At 42.7% G+C, this 15,328-nt stretch overlaps 1 protein-coding gene across 1 annotated transcript in view; it reads right to left on the bottom strand.

Annotated features, from left to right (window-relative positions):
• Positions 1-15,328, bottom strand: part of CHST9 (carbohydrate sulfotransferase 9) — a 201,146-nt gene that overhangs the window by 15,672 nt on the left and 170,146 nt on the right. The window contains exon 4 of the mRNA XM_049620314.1: positions 13,762-13,799. Coding sequence (XP_049476271.1) covers positions 13,762-13,799 — 38 coding nt within the window. The remainder of the gene's footprint in view (positions 1-13,761; positions 13,800-15,328) is intronic.

Genomic DNA, 15,328 nt, shown 5'->3' with positions numbered 1-15,328 from the left:
GCAAGAGGAAAGGAGTCTTTTTGAGAATGAGATAAATGCAGTTTTAAAGTACCTAGTACAGTTCCTGACCACATAGCTGGTTCCTCCAAAATGTTAATGCATCCTGTCTCTGTGTCTTTCTTGATTTTCCCTTGACATCGGACAGCTCATCCAGAATGCCGGCCTTCCCAACTTCAGAGTGAAATGACCACAGCAACAGGCCCTATTCCTCTAAGAAGTGGTGGGGATAGGCACCAATTAGGAGTGAGCACCTGCTTTTTAAGGACAGCTTATCCATAGGCTAGCTGGCCACCAGTGAAAAAGTGTGGAGCAACAGCCTCTGCTCAGGTGTGGACAGTGACTAGCTAAATCTATTTATCCATCTTCCCTCTGGCTCTAGACTGGAAAACATGGAGAGGTTTGGCTCGTTATTGGCAAAGAGAAAAAAAAATAACATCAGCCTTAAAGAGAAGCAGAGTCCAAGAGAATGACTGAGTCAAGGTAATGGTGGAGTAGAGGGTGTCAGCATGGTGAGAACTCAGTCCCAGGAAGCCGTGTACACGCAAGGGCCCGTTTCTTCCCCACCCATTGCCTACCAGTCCAAAGCTACTTGAGTTCTGGGAACGGCCACACTGTGCGAGCAACAGTGACACTGGCAGGAACACATTCCATTTGTCTTATTTGGTTAAGCATCTGCCAGCCCCAGATCAGATTTGCCTGGGTCAGCACCTTCAGGTGACACACAGGCCCCTCTGGCTTACTTGCCTGCATATTTGACAACTCAGCTTTCCTCAAGACTGCCTCCCCAAAGCCTGGCCCAACCCTCTCAGTCTAGAGCAGGCACCTCACACGTTGGTGCTACCATGGGTTACCTGGGCCCTGTACTAGGAACAGAGAGTTGCCATGGGCACCAGATCATGCCATGGTGATCTTGAGGCCATGCCGACACGGATTTCTTTTTGGGATTTCAGTCTGAGGAGGAATGCAAAGGAAGAATGTAAGACATAAACTCATAGCAAAGCAGGAGAACAGAGAGGCGAGGGGCAGTAGAGTGAGTTACCATATGAGGGGGTCAGAATGAGCGGATCTCTGTCAAAACAAAGTGTTGATCAAAATGAATATGTGTAGGTCTTATCTCTTCGTGCACTAAGATAAATTTTATCAGTTTTATCTTAAGAATATTATTTCAATCTAAATTTTGAAGCCTTTTGGGGTTTCCAAAATGAGTTGTTTCTCCTGAAGATGACTGTACTTGATTCAAGATGTCACTGAATTGGATACTAAGAGGCATCAATGGTCATGGCCATGGGTTTTTCTTTTGGTCACCCTTTCTTCATGAGGCCGGTAGGAGCGGCACTGATCCTGATCCCTTGGCCTGAGGCTGGGAGTCTTCAGTATCAATACAACCTCATTCCCCAGAGCTGGTACAGATTGAGCTCCTACAGGACATGGGAGGATCACAGAGAGGCGCCTGCCATCTGCAGCCCAGCCTGGGTAAGTGCAACTGTGACACTGGCCAAGGGGGGTGGTGGTGCTGGGGGCCGTCCAACGCTTTCTGTTGCTGTTTTTAGGCAGAGTCCAAGTCCCGGGAAGCGGCATATACCTGGGGAAATGCTTCTTCCTCCACCCATTCCCTACTAGCCCAAAGCTACTTGAGCCCTAGGAACAGCGATGCCAAGGGGGGGAACAGGGCTGCTATTGATATCCAACCACAAATCTCATCCAGACACTGATGAACAGGATTTTCTGTCTAACCTATTTATAGAGACACTGATATCATAAAGCAAGCAAGCATAATTCTCTGAAGGACCTTCATGGCATCATCACCTCCCTTTCCTGAATACAATTCTGTAATCTTCTCCTTGAAAGGAACAAACACATCTTGGTGTACCTTGCTCAGAAATAATATCACAGCTTATTCATTCCACCTACTCTCCAAACAGGGGGAAAATGTACCCAACAGGGGAAGTCTCAGGCTCCACACGGGGAATTTTCTGAAGGTCTCCCATAACTGAAGGCCACTAGTTACTAGCCTGTAGCCAGTATGATAACTGAAAGTGGATAGTTCCGAGCATCATTCATCTGTGAACACCAGAGACAAGACTTGTACTTCTAGACCAGTTCCCAGATCAATGGGAAGACTCTCTAGCCTCATCTGTGACTCAGGCTCCATCCATTGAGATTCCCCAGTTCAGAGCATGCTCCCTCCTGTGCGAGGAGAGATATATTTATACTAATTGGCACAGAAGGTCAGTTTGCCTGTCTTGACCCCTGCCAGGAATTCAGTCTGCTTTAGTGAAAGGAAACGTGGACCAAGGCCATAGGGAGAGGCTGACTAGTGAGAGTGGGTTTTGGATGAATACACACACACTGCTTTACTTGCAATTGTCAATGGCTATCAGACCAATACTTTTCTGCCAAATCAATGTCACTCACTGGAATAGGACATCTAACTGAGCAACTCGGTGGTAGCCGACTCAACCTCCCATCTGAGGCCTACCTAATAGAGTTGTGGAAATCAAATGGAATAAATACATCATGCTTTATAGGTGGTGTATACTCATGAAATGTGGCTTTTAACCACCACTTTTTTATTTCTGCCGAGAGTCTCACCCTTCTGCAGTAACCTTGGGGATCTTGTCTTAATTTGTTATTTCACTTCCTGTACTCAGGTACCAAATTCTATTCATTTTTTTCCATCTAAAGTGTTTATTCTCACTATCAATAGAACACTTATACACATTTTTTTCATGCCTAGACTACTGCCATTGCCTGCTAGTAGAATTAATTAAGCAAGGCATTCATTTGAAGTATTTATTGAGCATCTAATATGCGAACTCTTAAACGTGTTGGGGCAAACAACTCTGACAAGGGTCTTGCTCTCATGGTACTTATGTTCTTTGGGTGAAGGTAGATATGAACAATAAACAAATAAATAAACCAGAAAACAATTGCTGAAGCAGAGCCATGTGACATAGAGTGAGTTGTGGGAAGAACGGAGAAACTACATTAAATAGACGTCTAGAGAAGATCTATTTGTGGAGAAGCTGCTGGAGCAGAGGTCATTAAGACAAACATCTCAGGCAGGGGCAGCGAGTGCAAAGTCCTCGCCTGGGGATGCACCTGGCCAGGTGGAAGGATGCAGGGGGAACCTGTGTGGTTGTCGCAAGAAGGACACAGTGACTTAAGATAAAATCAAAGGGGAGCGTGGGACCATATCTTGTAGGAAAATCAGATCGTGGAAATCACAGGAAGGACTTTGGGTCTCATCAGAGGTGTAATATTAGCCACCGGAGGTCTCGGACAGGGTGATAACATGATGTGAACTGACGTTTTATAAAACTCTCCCGACTAAGTGGAGCATGGACTGGGGGCCTGGTAGGAGTGAAAGCAGAATAGCCTGGAGACAGATTGGTGGCTGGTACCACTGGAGACAGAGCAAAAAGGAAAATACAGGATATGGTTTTAAGAAAATTCCACACTAATCTTCTTGAGGTCATTTCTCAATTCCAAAAGCTTCATTGCCAGCACATTCTATTTCCTGCTGAATCAAATCTAAATAACTTTGGTTTCAAGTCCTCCATGATCCTTCCCTGACCACTTTTCATCGATCATCGGCTTCTCCGAACCCCAACAGTATCTATACTGGTTCAGTTAATATGCAAGTAAGTAATAATACACTCTGTTATCCACACATAGCACTTGAGGGATGCTAGTCTTCTCTTTCAAGAGAGACAATCCCTTTAGAACAGGGTCTGTGCTGGCACTTACCTCCACATCCTCTGTCACACTGAGCTCAGCTCCAAACACAGGGCACGTGCTGAAATTGCTTAGTGATTGATTAAAAACATAGACCACTGGCATTCGTCTCTTCCGTATTTCTCTCATAGGAAGGGTGATTATGTGTCAATATTCATTGTACCATTGAACCAACATGCAATGCATTAATCATCTCTGAGATAACCAGATGAGGCTTTCTTGTAATCTTTCTATTTGGCGGAGATAATTTCACTTGCTTTGGAGTTTATGAGGCCATAAGTGGCTCCCATCTGTTGATGAACATATTTCTAAGAGTCATTTAGTATCAAGTATGGAATACTTGAGGGGAAGTTAAATTGTAACTTTTATATTAAGTGTCATCTTAGTAACAGAACCAAAATTGGAAGCATGTGTTCAATTTTGGTCTTTCATTTTCAAAGCTTTAGGTCAGGCAAAGAATTAATTTCATTTGTTTACAAAGTAGATTATGCCTAATAAAATCTATTTTGTTTATGGTCACATTTTAGTCAATCCATTGCCTTAGAAAATGAGAGAAATCTGATTGGCTAATCATTCAACATAGTAAATTACATTATTCCACATCCACAGAACATTGGCCTAATTTAATTATTCAGTAATAGCATCATGAAAATACTCTCCTTTAATACATTTTGAGCAAGGCGCATACTCGTGATGAAACAGTGAAGAATCTTGTTTATTCCTTCCTTGTTTGATGACTGACCATGGAATGAAACATAACAATTCTGTGGATAATAACTTTTTCCACATTGAGGATAATAAAGACAAGGTAGCTTTCACTACGATCCTTACCAGTACTCTGAATTTTCACTACTTGTCTGTTATATCTTTTCTTTCCCAGAAATTGGTTCTCTGGTAAGTGCTACTTTACAAATAAAGTTGAAACAAAATTGGCTTCAATTTATGCATAATAAAGGAAATAAGTGGTATAACTTTCTCTCTCTACTGAGAGGTAGAAAAACTCTCCAAGACACTTTCTTTCACTCCTGAGATTCTGACAAGGACCAAGGAGTATTTCCTCAGCAAAATACAGTTACACACAAAATTTTATACAAAATAAAAGTGAAACCTCTCTCTCTCTCTTTTTAAATTTATTTATTTATTTTGAGAGAGAGAAAGACAAAGCAAGCAGGGGAGGGGCAGAGAGAGGATCCCAAGCATGCTCTGCACGGTTAGTGCAGAGCCCGACACGGGGCTCGAACTCACGAACCATGAGATCATGACCTAAGCTGAAATCAAGAGCCAGATGCTTAACTGACTGAGCCACCCAGGCACTCCAGAAATCTCTTGATGGATACCCAGGTGATCTGCCCTGAGGGATCTAAACCATATATGTAACATAGATGCTGCAGAATTGGCCTAGTATTAATGACCGTTTCTTGTTATTTGTTTCTTTTTTGGGCTTTTAGAAATATGTATTATGGCCAAATATTGGAAATAGTGAAATTCAAACTGATAAAGATAGACATATTTAAATTTTATAAACATGTTTAAATTTATAAACATATTTCTGATCCCTGATCACTACTTAAAACACAACTTTTAACGTCAACCAGCAACTTTTTACTCAAAATGCTGACTACTTAAGGTCTACGGCTGTCTACCACAAGGTCTCAAGTTTTCACTTGATTCCTTAGTTCCTTATCATGAGGAGAAGGAATAATACGGATAAAATAGTTTAAAGGTAGACCAAAAAACCCCCCCGTGTTTTCAAGTATACATTAAAATACGACAACAAATTGGCTCTGTGGCCCATTTTGATCAAAGCTTTAACTCTAGAAGTGCAAAACAGACATTCCACCCGGAGGAGGTGTTTGAGTTGGGGAACTCTGCTAACTGTGCTCCCGGCCACTAGAACTTGGCCACTGACACCTGTTGCTATAATGATGCTAACCAATTTGCTCATAACAATCTGCTTGGTTGATTGTAAGCAGGGAGGGTTAGGATTAGAAAAACTCCAAAGAGGGGAAGAAAAGGAAGGGGAACAGATTGACTAGAAAATCATCCGTGGAATATATTTCACTGGCATCTTAGGTAGTGGGACTCATTTAGACTATACGGTAAAGGGGCGCCTGGGTGGCTCAGTTGTTAGAAGATGTGACTCTTGATCTTGGGGTCCTGAGTTTGAGTCCCATGTTGGGCATAGAGCTTTAAAAAAATTTAAGGGGCACCTGGGTGGCTCACTCGGATAAAGGTCCATCCCGATATTTCAGCTCAGGTCATGATCCCAGTGTTGTGAGATCAAGCCCTATGTTGGGCTCTGTGCTAAGCGTGGAGCCTGCTTGAGATTCTCTCCCTCTCTCTCTCTCTCTCTCTCTGTCTCTCTCTCTCTGTCCCTCACCCCTGCTTATGTGCTCTCTCTCTTAAAACACAAAAATAAAATAAAAATAAAACCACTAGATGGTAAATTAGCTATTTTTGTGCAAGAGATGCTACATTTTCAGCACAGAGCTTCAATATCACACATTTTCTCCCACGAGCACATATACAATGATGCAGTTGTTACTAAGAATAAAGAACTTATAAACAAGTGTTTAGAAGTAAGGTACTTTTCTGGAAAATAAAGGAATAAAAGAACATTTTATAGTTGGTGAGAATAAAGGTTTCTACTTCCTTTCTTGTTTTATGTCCATGGTATTTGCTTGGGCTCTGCTGAGGAATATTGCCAGGGGCAGCAGACTATCCCGTGTATACTTTTCTTTTTTCAGTTTATAATCTCTTTTCAGGTGAAAGATAGTTTTTCTCTTAGACTAGATTCTCTTGATTTTTCACTTATGTAATTAAAAAAGTAATTTAGTGCTTAACAGGAACCCCAGAGTGAGTATATGCCTATCTTGATTGTTGAAATGCTTTGGGAAAACAAATTACATCATAAATATCTGTATTCTAGGGTCTTATAACCAGTTGCTTCAGCATTAGTGTCAAAATTGGGGTGCTGATTAGGGTGGTCATGAGTGGGATCATTTAGTTAATAGAAAACCTTCCAGGACAGGCATCGGTATAGAGCAACAGCAAAGAGGAAGGATTTTGGAATGATATATACCTGAATTTTTTGTTTAATGTTTATTTATTTATTTTTAATTTTTTAAAATTTTAATTTATTTTTGAGAGAGAGAGAGAGAGAGAGCATGAGTAGGAGAGCGGCAGAGAGAGAGGGAGACACAGAATCCGAAGCAGTCTCCAGGCTCTGAGCTATCAACACAGAGCCTAACATGGGGCTCAAACTCACAGACTGTAAGATCTTGACCTGAGCCGAAGTCAGACACTTAACTGACTAAGCCACCCAGGTGTCCCTATTTATTTTGAGAGAGAGAAAGAGAGAGAGAGAGAGAGAGAGAGAGAGAGAGAGAGCGGGGGAGGGGCAGAGGGAGAGAGGGAGATAGAGAAAATCCCAAGCAGGCAGAGCCCGATGTGGGGGTCGATGTCACAAACCATGAGATCATGACCTGAGCCAAAACCAAGAGTCGGACGATTAACCGACTGAGCCACCCAGGTGCCCCTCTACCTGGATTCTGATTCCAGCTCTGCCACTCACCAGCTGTGTGCCTGTATAGACTCGTGGCTGGTGCTTACAGGGTAGAGTCGTATTACTTCCATCCTGGTGTCGGGCAATCTCGGGCAAGCTACTTCCCTTAATGGACCATGAATCCCTGGGTTTGTAACTATCACACAAGATTACTGCTATGAGGTTTAAATGAGATAATTTTATGTAAAATTTAGCCCAGTGCCTACACACAGAAAGCTCGTTAAGCACCTAAGAACGATGCTAACCATTATTATTATTATTAATTTAGTGCTAAGCATAGCAGAACCTGAAAAATTACTAAATCTTTCAAGCTTGAGTTTCCACCTGTATAATAAGGAGATTAAAATATGTATCCTCATAGGTTTGCTGTGACAAATAAGAGACACGGAACACTAAGTGAGTAGCACAATTATTGGTCACAATTATTCAGAGGCATTTTGAGTGAACGGAGAACTATCTGCATATTTGATTGCTAATAAATCGTGCAGTGTTGCTAATAAGCCATTTTCTTGATCTCAATCATTATTTTCTTCTTAGTGTTCAGGCTTTTAAAGTACCCGAGGGCCATTTTCTCATTCTCCCTTTGTCTTTACGGTAGATTTCCACAGACCATTGTCTTGTCTATTTCCTCAGAAACCCTTACACAATATTTTGATTTTCTTGGTTTCCAATTAAAGAGGCGAGCCCCAGCTTTGTGACATTTATACCTGAGTATTTTCTAGATAGGAAGCCATCTGACCTTTGATAAAAACCATCTTTTAGAAATCCTTCTTTTTAGCCACTATTCATGCTACCACTTTTGGAGCATTTCAGTCCTGCTTTCAAGCATTCTTTAGAAAGACTCATAAATTGGATAGCTTTTATAAAGCACAACTTCCGGTTCTGGAAGGTACTCCTAAAAGGGAATTAGGGGCATGGGATCTTCACTAGTTCCATTAGTGCTGAACTTGCGGTGAGAAACTCTCTTTAGGTCAAAGTTGTCTCCTTGAGTGCATGGCCATTTTGATAAGAATAGTGCGAGGTAATGTAATCCCACTTTAAATTTAGAAGTTATAAAGTTCATGCTACACTGAAAAGGTGACAGTGAATGGCACTGCCATTCTTCCATTCGAGAAAAAAGTCAGGTGCTCATGTCTTGACCCAAGCAAATCATTTAACATTCTACAGGCTGTTATGGAATGTGGACATAAAGATAAAATAGAGGTGTAGGTCTCCCTGCCCTTCAATTCTGTCATTCCTCTGACAGTGTGACCATTATTCGTAGAGACCATGTGCATTCTTAGCTTGTCCCTTCTGTTTTTGGCTGAGATTCCTTGCTGGGGAGGTCAAAGGACAACACTTGGGTCCTGCCTTGTAAAAATCAATGACACAACAGTTTAGAGCAGTCCAATGTATGGGGAGTGGACCGCCCACATTTAGCAGTCCCTCTGACTACCAGGGTAACAATTTACTGACTTGGAAGGTTTAAACTGACCAACATTTGGTTGGGTGCCTATGATGTGCAAGGTCTAGCAGTGGATACTGAAATGAACCAAACATGATAGGGATAAATAGAGTAGAAAACGCAAGGATCTGTAGCAAAGGAGCTGGAAAATAATATGGGACCATAGACGAGGGAGAGATTATTCTTCACTACGTGATGAAGGAAAGCTTGGTGGAAGGCATTTGAGTTATGTCTTGGAATATGAGTAAATTTTGCATGTGCAGGAAGAGGGGTTAGTATGCTGGTAGAACAGTTTTATATAGCACACAACATTTTTGCATAAAGGAGCAGAATGGGAAATAAATCTAGGGAGGTGGGGAGCGTGATGTCCAAAGGACTGTGGGGTCACAGGGTCTTGTATTTCATACTCAAAGGTTGGGGTTTTATCCCGTAGACCACAGGGTTCAATCTTGGCTTTTTATGAGAATCACATACTGAGTTGTAAAGCCGCAGATATCTGAGCAGAATCATTCCCAACATTTGTGTTGCCCAGAGCAAGTGTAGGCATGGAGGCCCACATACTGTGCGTCTAAATATTTAGAAGTTTCAAGGTAAGCAGGACTCGATACGTGGCCCTTGTTTCCACCCAGGGTCTGCAGCCTCTCCAGAGGGACTGTTCTGGGCCTGGCGGTAACAGGAGCCCTCTCTTCTCCCTGAGAGCCAACCTGCCACCAGAGGCCTGAGTGGCTCGTGGACCTTCAGGAGGAAGGCAGGGCAGAAGTGCTACTCAGGCGGGAGACTGGACCCGTTGCCATGAAGGAGGCAGATGACTCAGAATCTTCAGATTCCTTGGTGGGGTGTGGAAGGGATGGCGGGAATGGGTCGCGTACCTCACGCCCCACTTCTCGGACCTTGGGATTGCCAGGCAGTTCTAAGTACCACCCGAAACCGTACCCCTGACTCCACCTGTGTCCTAAGCAGAGGGAAGGGCAGAAGGACACTTACCTCAGGAGCACTGTCTGCCTCCACATCCTCCCCCCCCCCCGCCCCGAGAGGATGTGGGGTGGCTACTTTGAGGCTACTGCAGCCCCTCCTTCTCTGGTTTCAAAGGGCACAGGGTGCTTTTTATCCCCCAGCCCAACCCCACGGCATCTGACGACCCGGCCCGATTCAGCCGCTCTGTCGTACTCCCCTGTCGTGCTCCCATATTTTGTGTGTGCTCCATTGATTGTCAAACTTTAAAATATGATGCTGAGAAGGAAAGAAAAGTCTCTGTATTTCTGTGTTTGCGATGTTTGGGGTCTTCTAAAGCACATGACCCCTCTTGGTCTGGTCTAAGGGTTCTGCTGTGTCTGAACCCAACCAGGGATCCAGTGCTTCTTGGGCTGGCGTAGGAGTGCAGCCTCAGGGTTTGTGCTAACAAAGTTCCAAGGGTGAGTATGATGCACAGGCAGGGATTGTAATCACCACTAAATGTGGGGAAAGTCTTTCTGTTTGATTTTTGTTTTGCAGCAGAGGAGGGATGCGGATGGTTGGGATTTTAGGAAGCAAAGAGGAGCAGAATGGAGGACGAATGGAAAATGTGGACAGGAGCAGGAGAGCCTCGCCGAACAAGCGCCTCCATGAGGGTCTGGCCGAAGCAGGGGCTGTGGGCTGGGCACTGGAGGAGCTGGATGGAGGGGCGATGGGAGACCACATCGGAAGTGCTCAGTGGTCACAGGGAGAGATGGGGTTGAGGATCAGTCTGAGGTCCCCAGCTTTTTGTGGCTGACCCGTGTCCCCCCAGACAGGTACGTGGACGTCCTGACTCCTGGTGCCTGTCAGTGTGACCTCATTTAAAAAGAGGGCATTTGTAGATGTTATCAAGTTAAGATGAGGTCATTAGGGTGGGCCTCAACCCCATACGGCTGGTGTCCTTAGAAGAAAAGAAGAGACACGCAGGAAGGAAGCCACATGGCAAAGGGGCAGAGAGTGATGGAGCTACTAGCCGAGCATCGCCAAGGACCACTGGCTGCCACCAGCAGCCGGAAGGAGGCAAGGAGGGATCCTCTCCTGTAGGTTTCTTGTGGAATGTGGCCCTGCTGATCACTGGCTTTTGGACTCCTAGCCTCCAGAACTGTGAGACAATACATTTCCGTTGTTTGAAAGCACCCAGTGTGTGGTAGTTTGTTACAACAGCCCTGGGAGCTAACGCACAGCTTTGACGGCACACCTATGGGTGGTGGCTCTCTCTGAACCAGGCATTCAGCGAAGGTGAGCCTTTGTCCCAGCCAGCACCCGAGTGTGCGTGTTCTCTCCAACATGCACGTCCTCTCCACAAGAAACGGAGCCCCTCTCTGTCACCTAGCTGTGTATTAATTCCCAATGGGTTTCAATGATCTCCTATACAAAAAGGCATACACACAAGGTATTAATTTACTGCGGTTTTCAACTGCCCACCATATAAGAAGGCCGTTTCCAATTCAGTTAAAAGGTTTCACGTACAGTATTCCCATTTGGTACCGGCCATATTGTGATCTGGCTTTTGAAGGTATTTGAGGTAGCATTTTAAAGCATTATCTTTAATCTCCCATAGTAAAAATTATTCAGAAAACCTACAGGAGATTTTCATCTCTAGAAGGAGCATTTTTCAGAGAGGAAATTGTTGCAGCACTGAACTGCCAAAAAGACAGCTGAAAAAATGGGTCATGCTTTCATCCCATTCTGGGACAGGAGCTGCCAAACGGATCACTGCTCATTTTTGTCCTCTTCTCGTAAACAAGCTGCGTTAACAAGTTACTTTAAAAAAGCATACTAATTTCCCCAGTGAATTACACAGGAAAGAATCCAGCGTTCCCTCCAGAGAACTCAAATAGTTGTTTGTTCTCAGAGCTCAGGTGTGGTAAAATAGCTGTGGGCTAAAAACGCACGCTGGCGATTGGCCAGTAGGCTGGAGCTCTCCATCCACTCCAGCCCTGATTTCTCACATTGGTGTGCAACTCAGAGCTTGCTTAATGGGGGGAAAAAAAAGGACTTGATTTTCAATTTCAATTTAATTACACAATCTATAGTGCCTAGTGGGAAGGATTTAGGGGCAAAGATTAATGCTCAACAGTGCTCCATTTCACATTCTTTTCTGATGAAGAACACTGTATTGATTGTCCAAAATGAGTTTTCAAACTTGTTTTTTAAAAGCCAGATTCTGGGAGTAGCGGAGGGATTAAAGAAGGGGTGTGACTTCATTTCTTGGTTCTTTGCCAAAATTAGATAAATTAGAGGTGTGAGATGTCTCTTTGAGTTGTTTTGCCAGTGCGTTCTTGAGAGTGGAAAGCTCTTCTGTACTTGGGAGAAGAAAGAATAGAAATTCTATGGTAAAATTAGAAATACCAGCTGGCAGACACTGATTGAACAATACAACTATCTGTTTTAAGAATGACTGTATAACGAATATACTTAAGACTCTTCCTTATTATGGTCAGTCCAAAGAATTTCACTCTTACTGGGCCTGGAAATCATTGTGATTTCATCTGGCAACTAATCAGTGTTTCAGATTACAAGTAAATATTTGGTGTTCTATTTTGGTGTCTACATATTCTATCAGTTTAGCCACATGTAAAATGAAGGAAAATGTAGGAAATGTAAATCTGCCCATAAAAGGGGGCCTTAATATATTTCTTGATCAATTGCTCTAACTTGTTAACTTAATAAAATAAACAGGTCTCTTTATAAGAAAAAGTATTCCCTGTGTGACTTAAATAAATAAAAATGGTAGCAATAAACCTTACCAGTTAACTGCTGTCAGCCTTACCAAACCACTTGAGCACATACAAATAATTGAAAATACAATGATAAAGAAATGAAGCTCGAAAAGCAAATAAACTATTTGAAATAGCTAACTGGTCTTGCCATTGCACAATGACAGCATTTTCAAGTATTAAGATGGCTGTTACTGTGAATCAACATTTCCAATTACATGAAAAGCAAAATGGTACCTGCTCAGCATTAAATGTTGCCGGTTGAACTTGCACAATAGTACATTAGCCAAATGAGTTCACTATTTTTAGAGCTTGATGAGCTACTGGGCATCTGGCACAGATTAGGTAAAGCTAGAACTTAATTTGGGTGGAATGACAATGGGGACTAGAATTGGAACTTATTTGGGAGGGCACTAGAAGCCTTTGGAAAATGTACCCTTGACTGGTATAAAAGTAGACTTACCACTCTTCTCCTTGGCAAGGGTGAGTCATAATTTATGCCAGAGGAGAACTACGAAAACCAAACAAAACAAAAGACATGGAGATTTGGGTTTGTGAGTGGAGCCTGAGCAAACTGCTGTCTGCTTTCCTGGAGTCTGGTGGAACAGGAAGCCTTCAGAGATTGACAGCCCTCTTGGCCTATTTAAAGAGGAGGCGGGGTGGGGCAAGATAGGGTTTGGGAAGGCCTCCCTTGGTTTCAGGGGTGGCTTTATTCAACTCCCTAAAACAGTTAGAGGAGTGATTTCATTTACTAGTAAATGAAAAGTAACAAGATTGGATAAGAAAACAGGGACGCACCCAGGAAGACATTGGCTCATTGAGCTTAGAAATCAAAGACCATAATGGAAAGCAACTTGTATGTTTCTACTGCTAGGGGTTCTGTTCTTAACTGTTTGGGAGGGAGTGACTTTCAGCGGGGCAAATTAAAACTTGGGAAAATCACACAGGAGAGTCACTTCAGCTAAGGGAAAAGTAGATAAAAGTATCTATTTGCAGCCATGATATTATCAATGCAGAGGTCATGTTATGTTCAGAGGGAAGCTTACGAATCAGAATTCGCAGAGTCTCATTTCTCTACTGTTTCCTTTGGTGGATGTGCAGAGGGAAGGAATGAGATGGGGGACAAAGAAAGTACATGGTCATCCGTGTATGCCCAATCTGTTTGTTTTCAGAACCAAGAGCGTGTGTATTGCTCATATCCAATAATTAGCAAAGCCTTTTCCCCCCATATTTACAAATGCTTGATTATTAACATCCAAAACATAATTCTCCATTATAATTTATGAGAAGTGAGGAAATACCTGGTTGGTGATATGTCCCTGGATTTGTTCTCTAGTCACTGAAAGAGAAAGCAAAAATAAATGTCACATTAAAGTGTGAAAAGGAATTAAATGCAGTACTGATCCTGCTCTATTCTCACTCAAAATTCCAAAGCAGTCATGGGCTCTCTGAGCAAACATTTGTATTACAATATGGACTTTTACAATCACTCCCATAATTGGAAAGAAAGAAAAAAAAAGCCAAATCCTACATAAACCACATGAGGTAAAGGTAATAGAAAACAGAGTGGAAATCCGGTAAGGGTGATACCAGAAGAATGTATTAAACTTTGGCAGAGAAGTGAAGAGATGAAAAGGACCGAATAAAAATTTGAACAACAGCCAGTCCAAGGTTTTCAAACAATGACAACCTGTTCAAGTATAATACTAACACTGAGCTCATGGAACCTTGAAGACTAGACAAGGACATCTAATGTGGCAGGTGGCAGAGGTGCTACTTTTAAAAACTTTTCCCTCACCTGTGAAGATAATAAAGACATTATTATACTTTGTTGTTACAGTACTGCAGAGAATAAAGTGAAAACCCACAGTTTATAAAAGTATCTTGGTCAGGACAAGAAAACAAAACACAGAGTAATGTATGAAAGGCAACAGGGAGTGTAAAGAATAAAGACGTTAAAATAATAAACCTCCAGGGTGCTTGGCTGGCTCAGTCAGGTAAGTGTCTGACTTTGGCTCAGGTCATAATCTTAGGGTTCGTGGGTTCAAGCCCTGCATTACGCTTGCTGCTGTCAGTGCAGAGCCTGCTTTGGATCCTCTATCCCCCTCTCTCTGCCCCTCCCCAGCTCATGCTCTCTCTCTCAAAATAAAGAAATAAACTTAAAAAAATTAAAATAAACAAAATAATAAACCTCCATGCTGAAAACAGCCTGAACGTGATCAGTGTTGTATATGTCTTAAATAAAAGGGAAGAAAAATCCTTAGTAATAATAAATAACAAACAACCATCAAGAAAGAGAGAAGAGGGGCACCTGGGTGGCTCAGTCAGTTAAGCATCTGACTTTGGCTTAGGTCATGATCTCGCGATTCATGAGTTCGAGTCCCGCGTGGGGCTCTGTGCTGACAGCTCAGAGCCTGGAGCCTGCTTCAGCTTCTGTGTCTCCCTCTCTCTCTGCCCCTCCCCCACTCACACTCTGTCTCTTTCCGTCTCTCAAAAATGAATAAATGTGAAGAAAACTTAAAAAAAAAAATAAAGAGAAGAAATTTTATGGCACTATGGTATTCTGGGCTTGTGAACATCTTGGTAGGATACATACTTTATTAAACAGATTCTTTTAAAATTTTAATTAAGATAATTGTTCAGTCACTTGCATTTGCAGGAAATAAGGCAGACAGATCCTGTGTCCCTTTACCCAGTTTCCCCCAGTGGTGACATCTGGAAGAGCGATAGATAGCACAGTATCACAACCAAGATGCTGGCATTGAGGCAGTCAGGATAGAGCATTTCATTTTTTTTTTTTTAACGCTTATTTATTTTTGAGACAGAGAGAGACAGAGCATGAACAGGGGAGGGGCAGAGAGAGAGGGA

This window comes from Panthera uncia, assembly GCF_023721935.1.
Source record: "Panthera uncia isolate 11264 chromosome D3 unlocalized genomic scaffold, Puncia_PCG_1.0 HiC_scaffold_8, whole genome shotgun sequence".
NCBI classification, from domain to species: domain Eukaryota; kingdom Metazoa; phylum Chordata; class Mammalia; order Carnivora; family Felidae; genus Panthera; species Panthera uncia.
The sequence above is the reverse complement of the archived record's forward strand: the minus strand, read 5'-3'. Positions and strand labels throughout refer to the sequence as shown.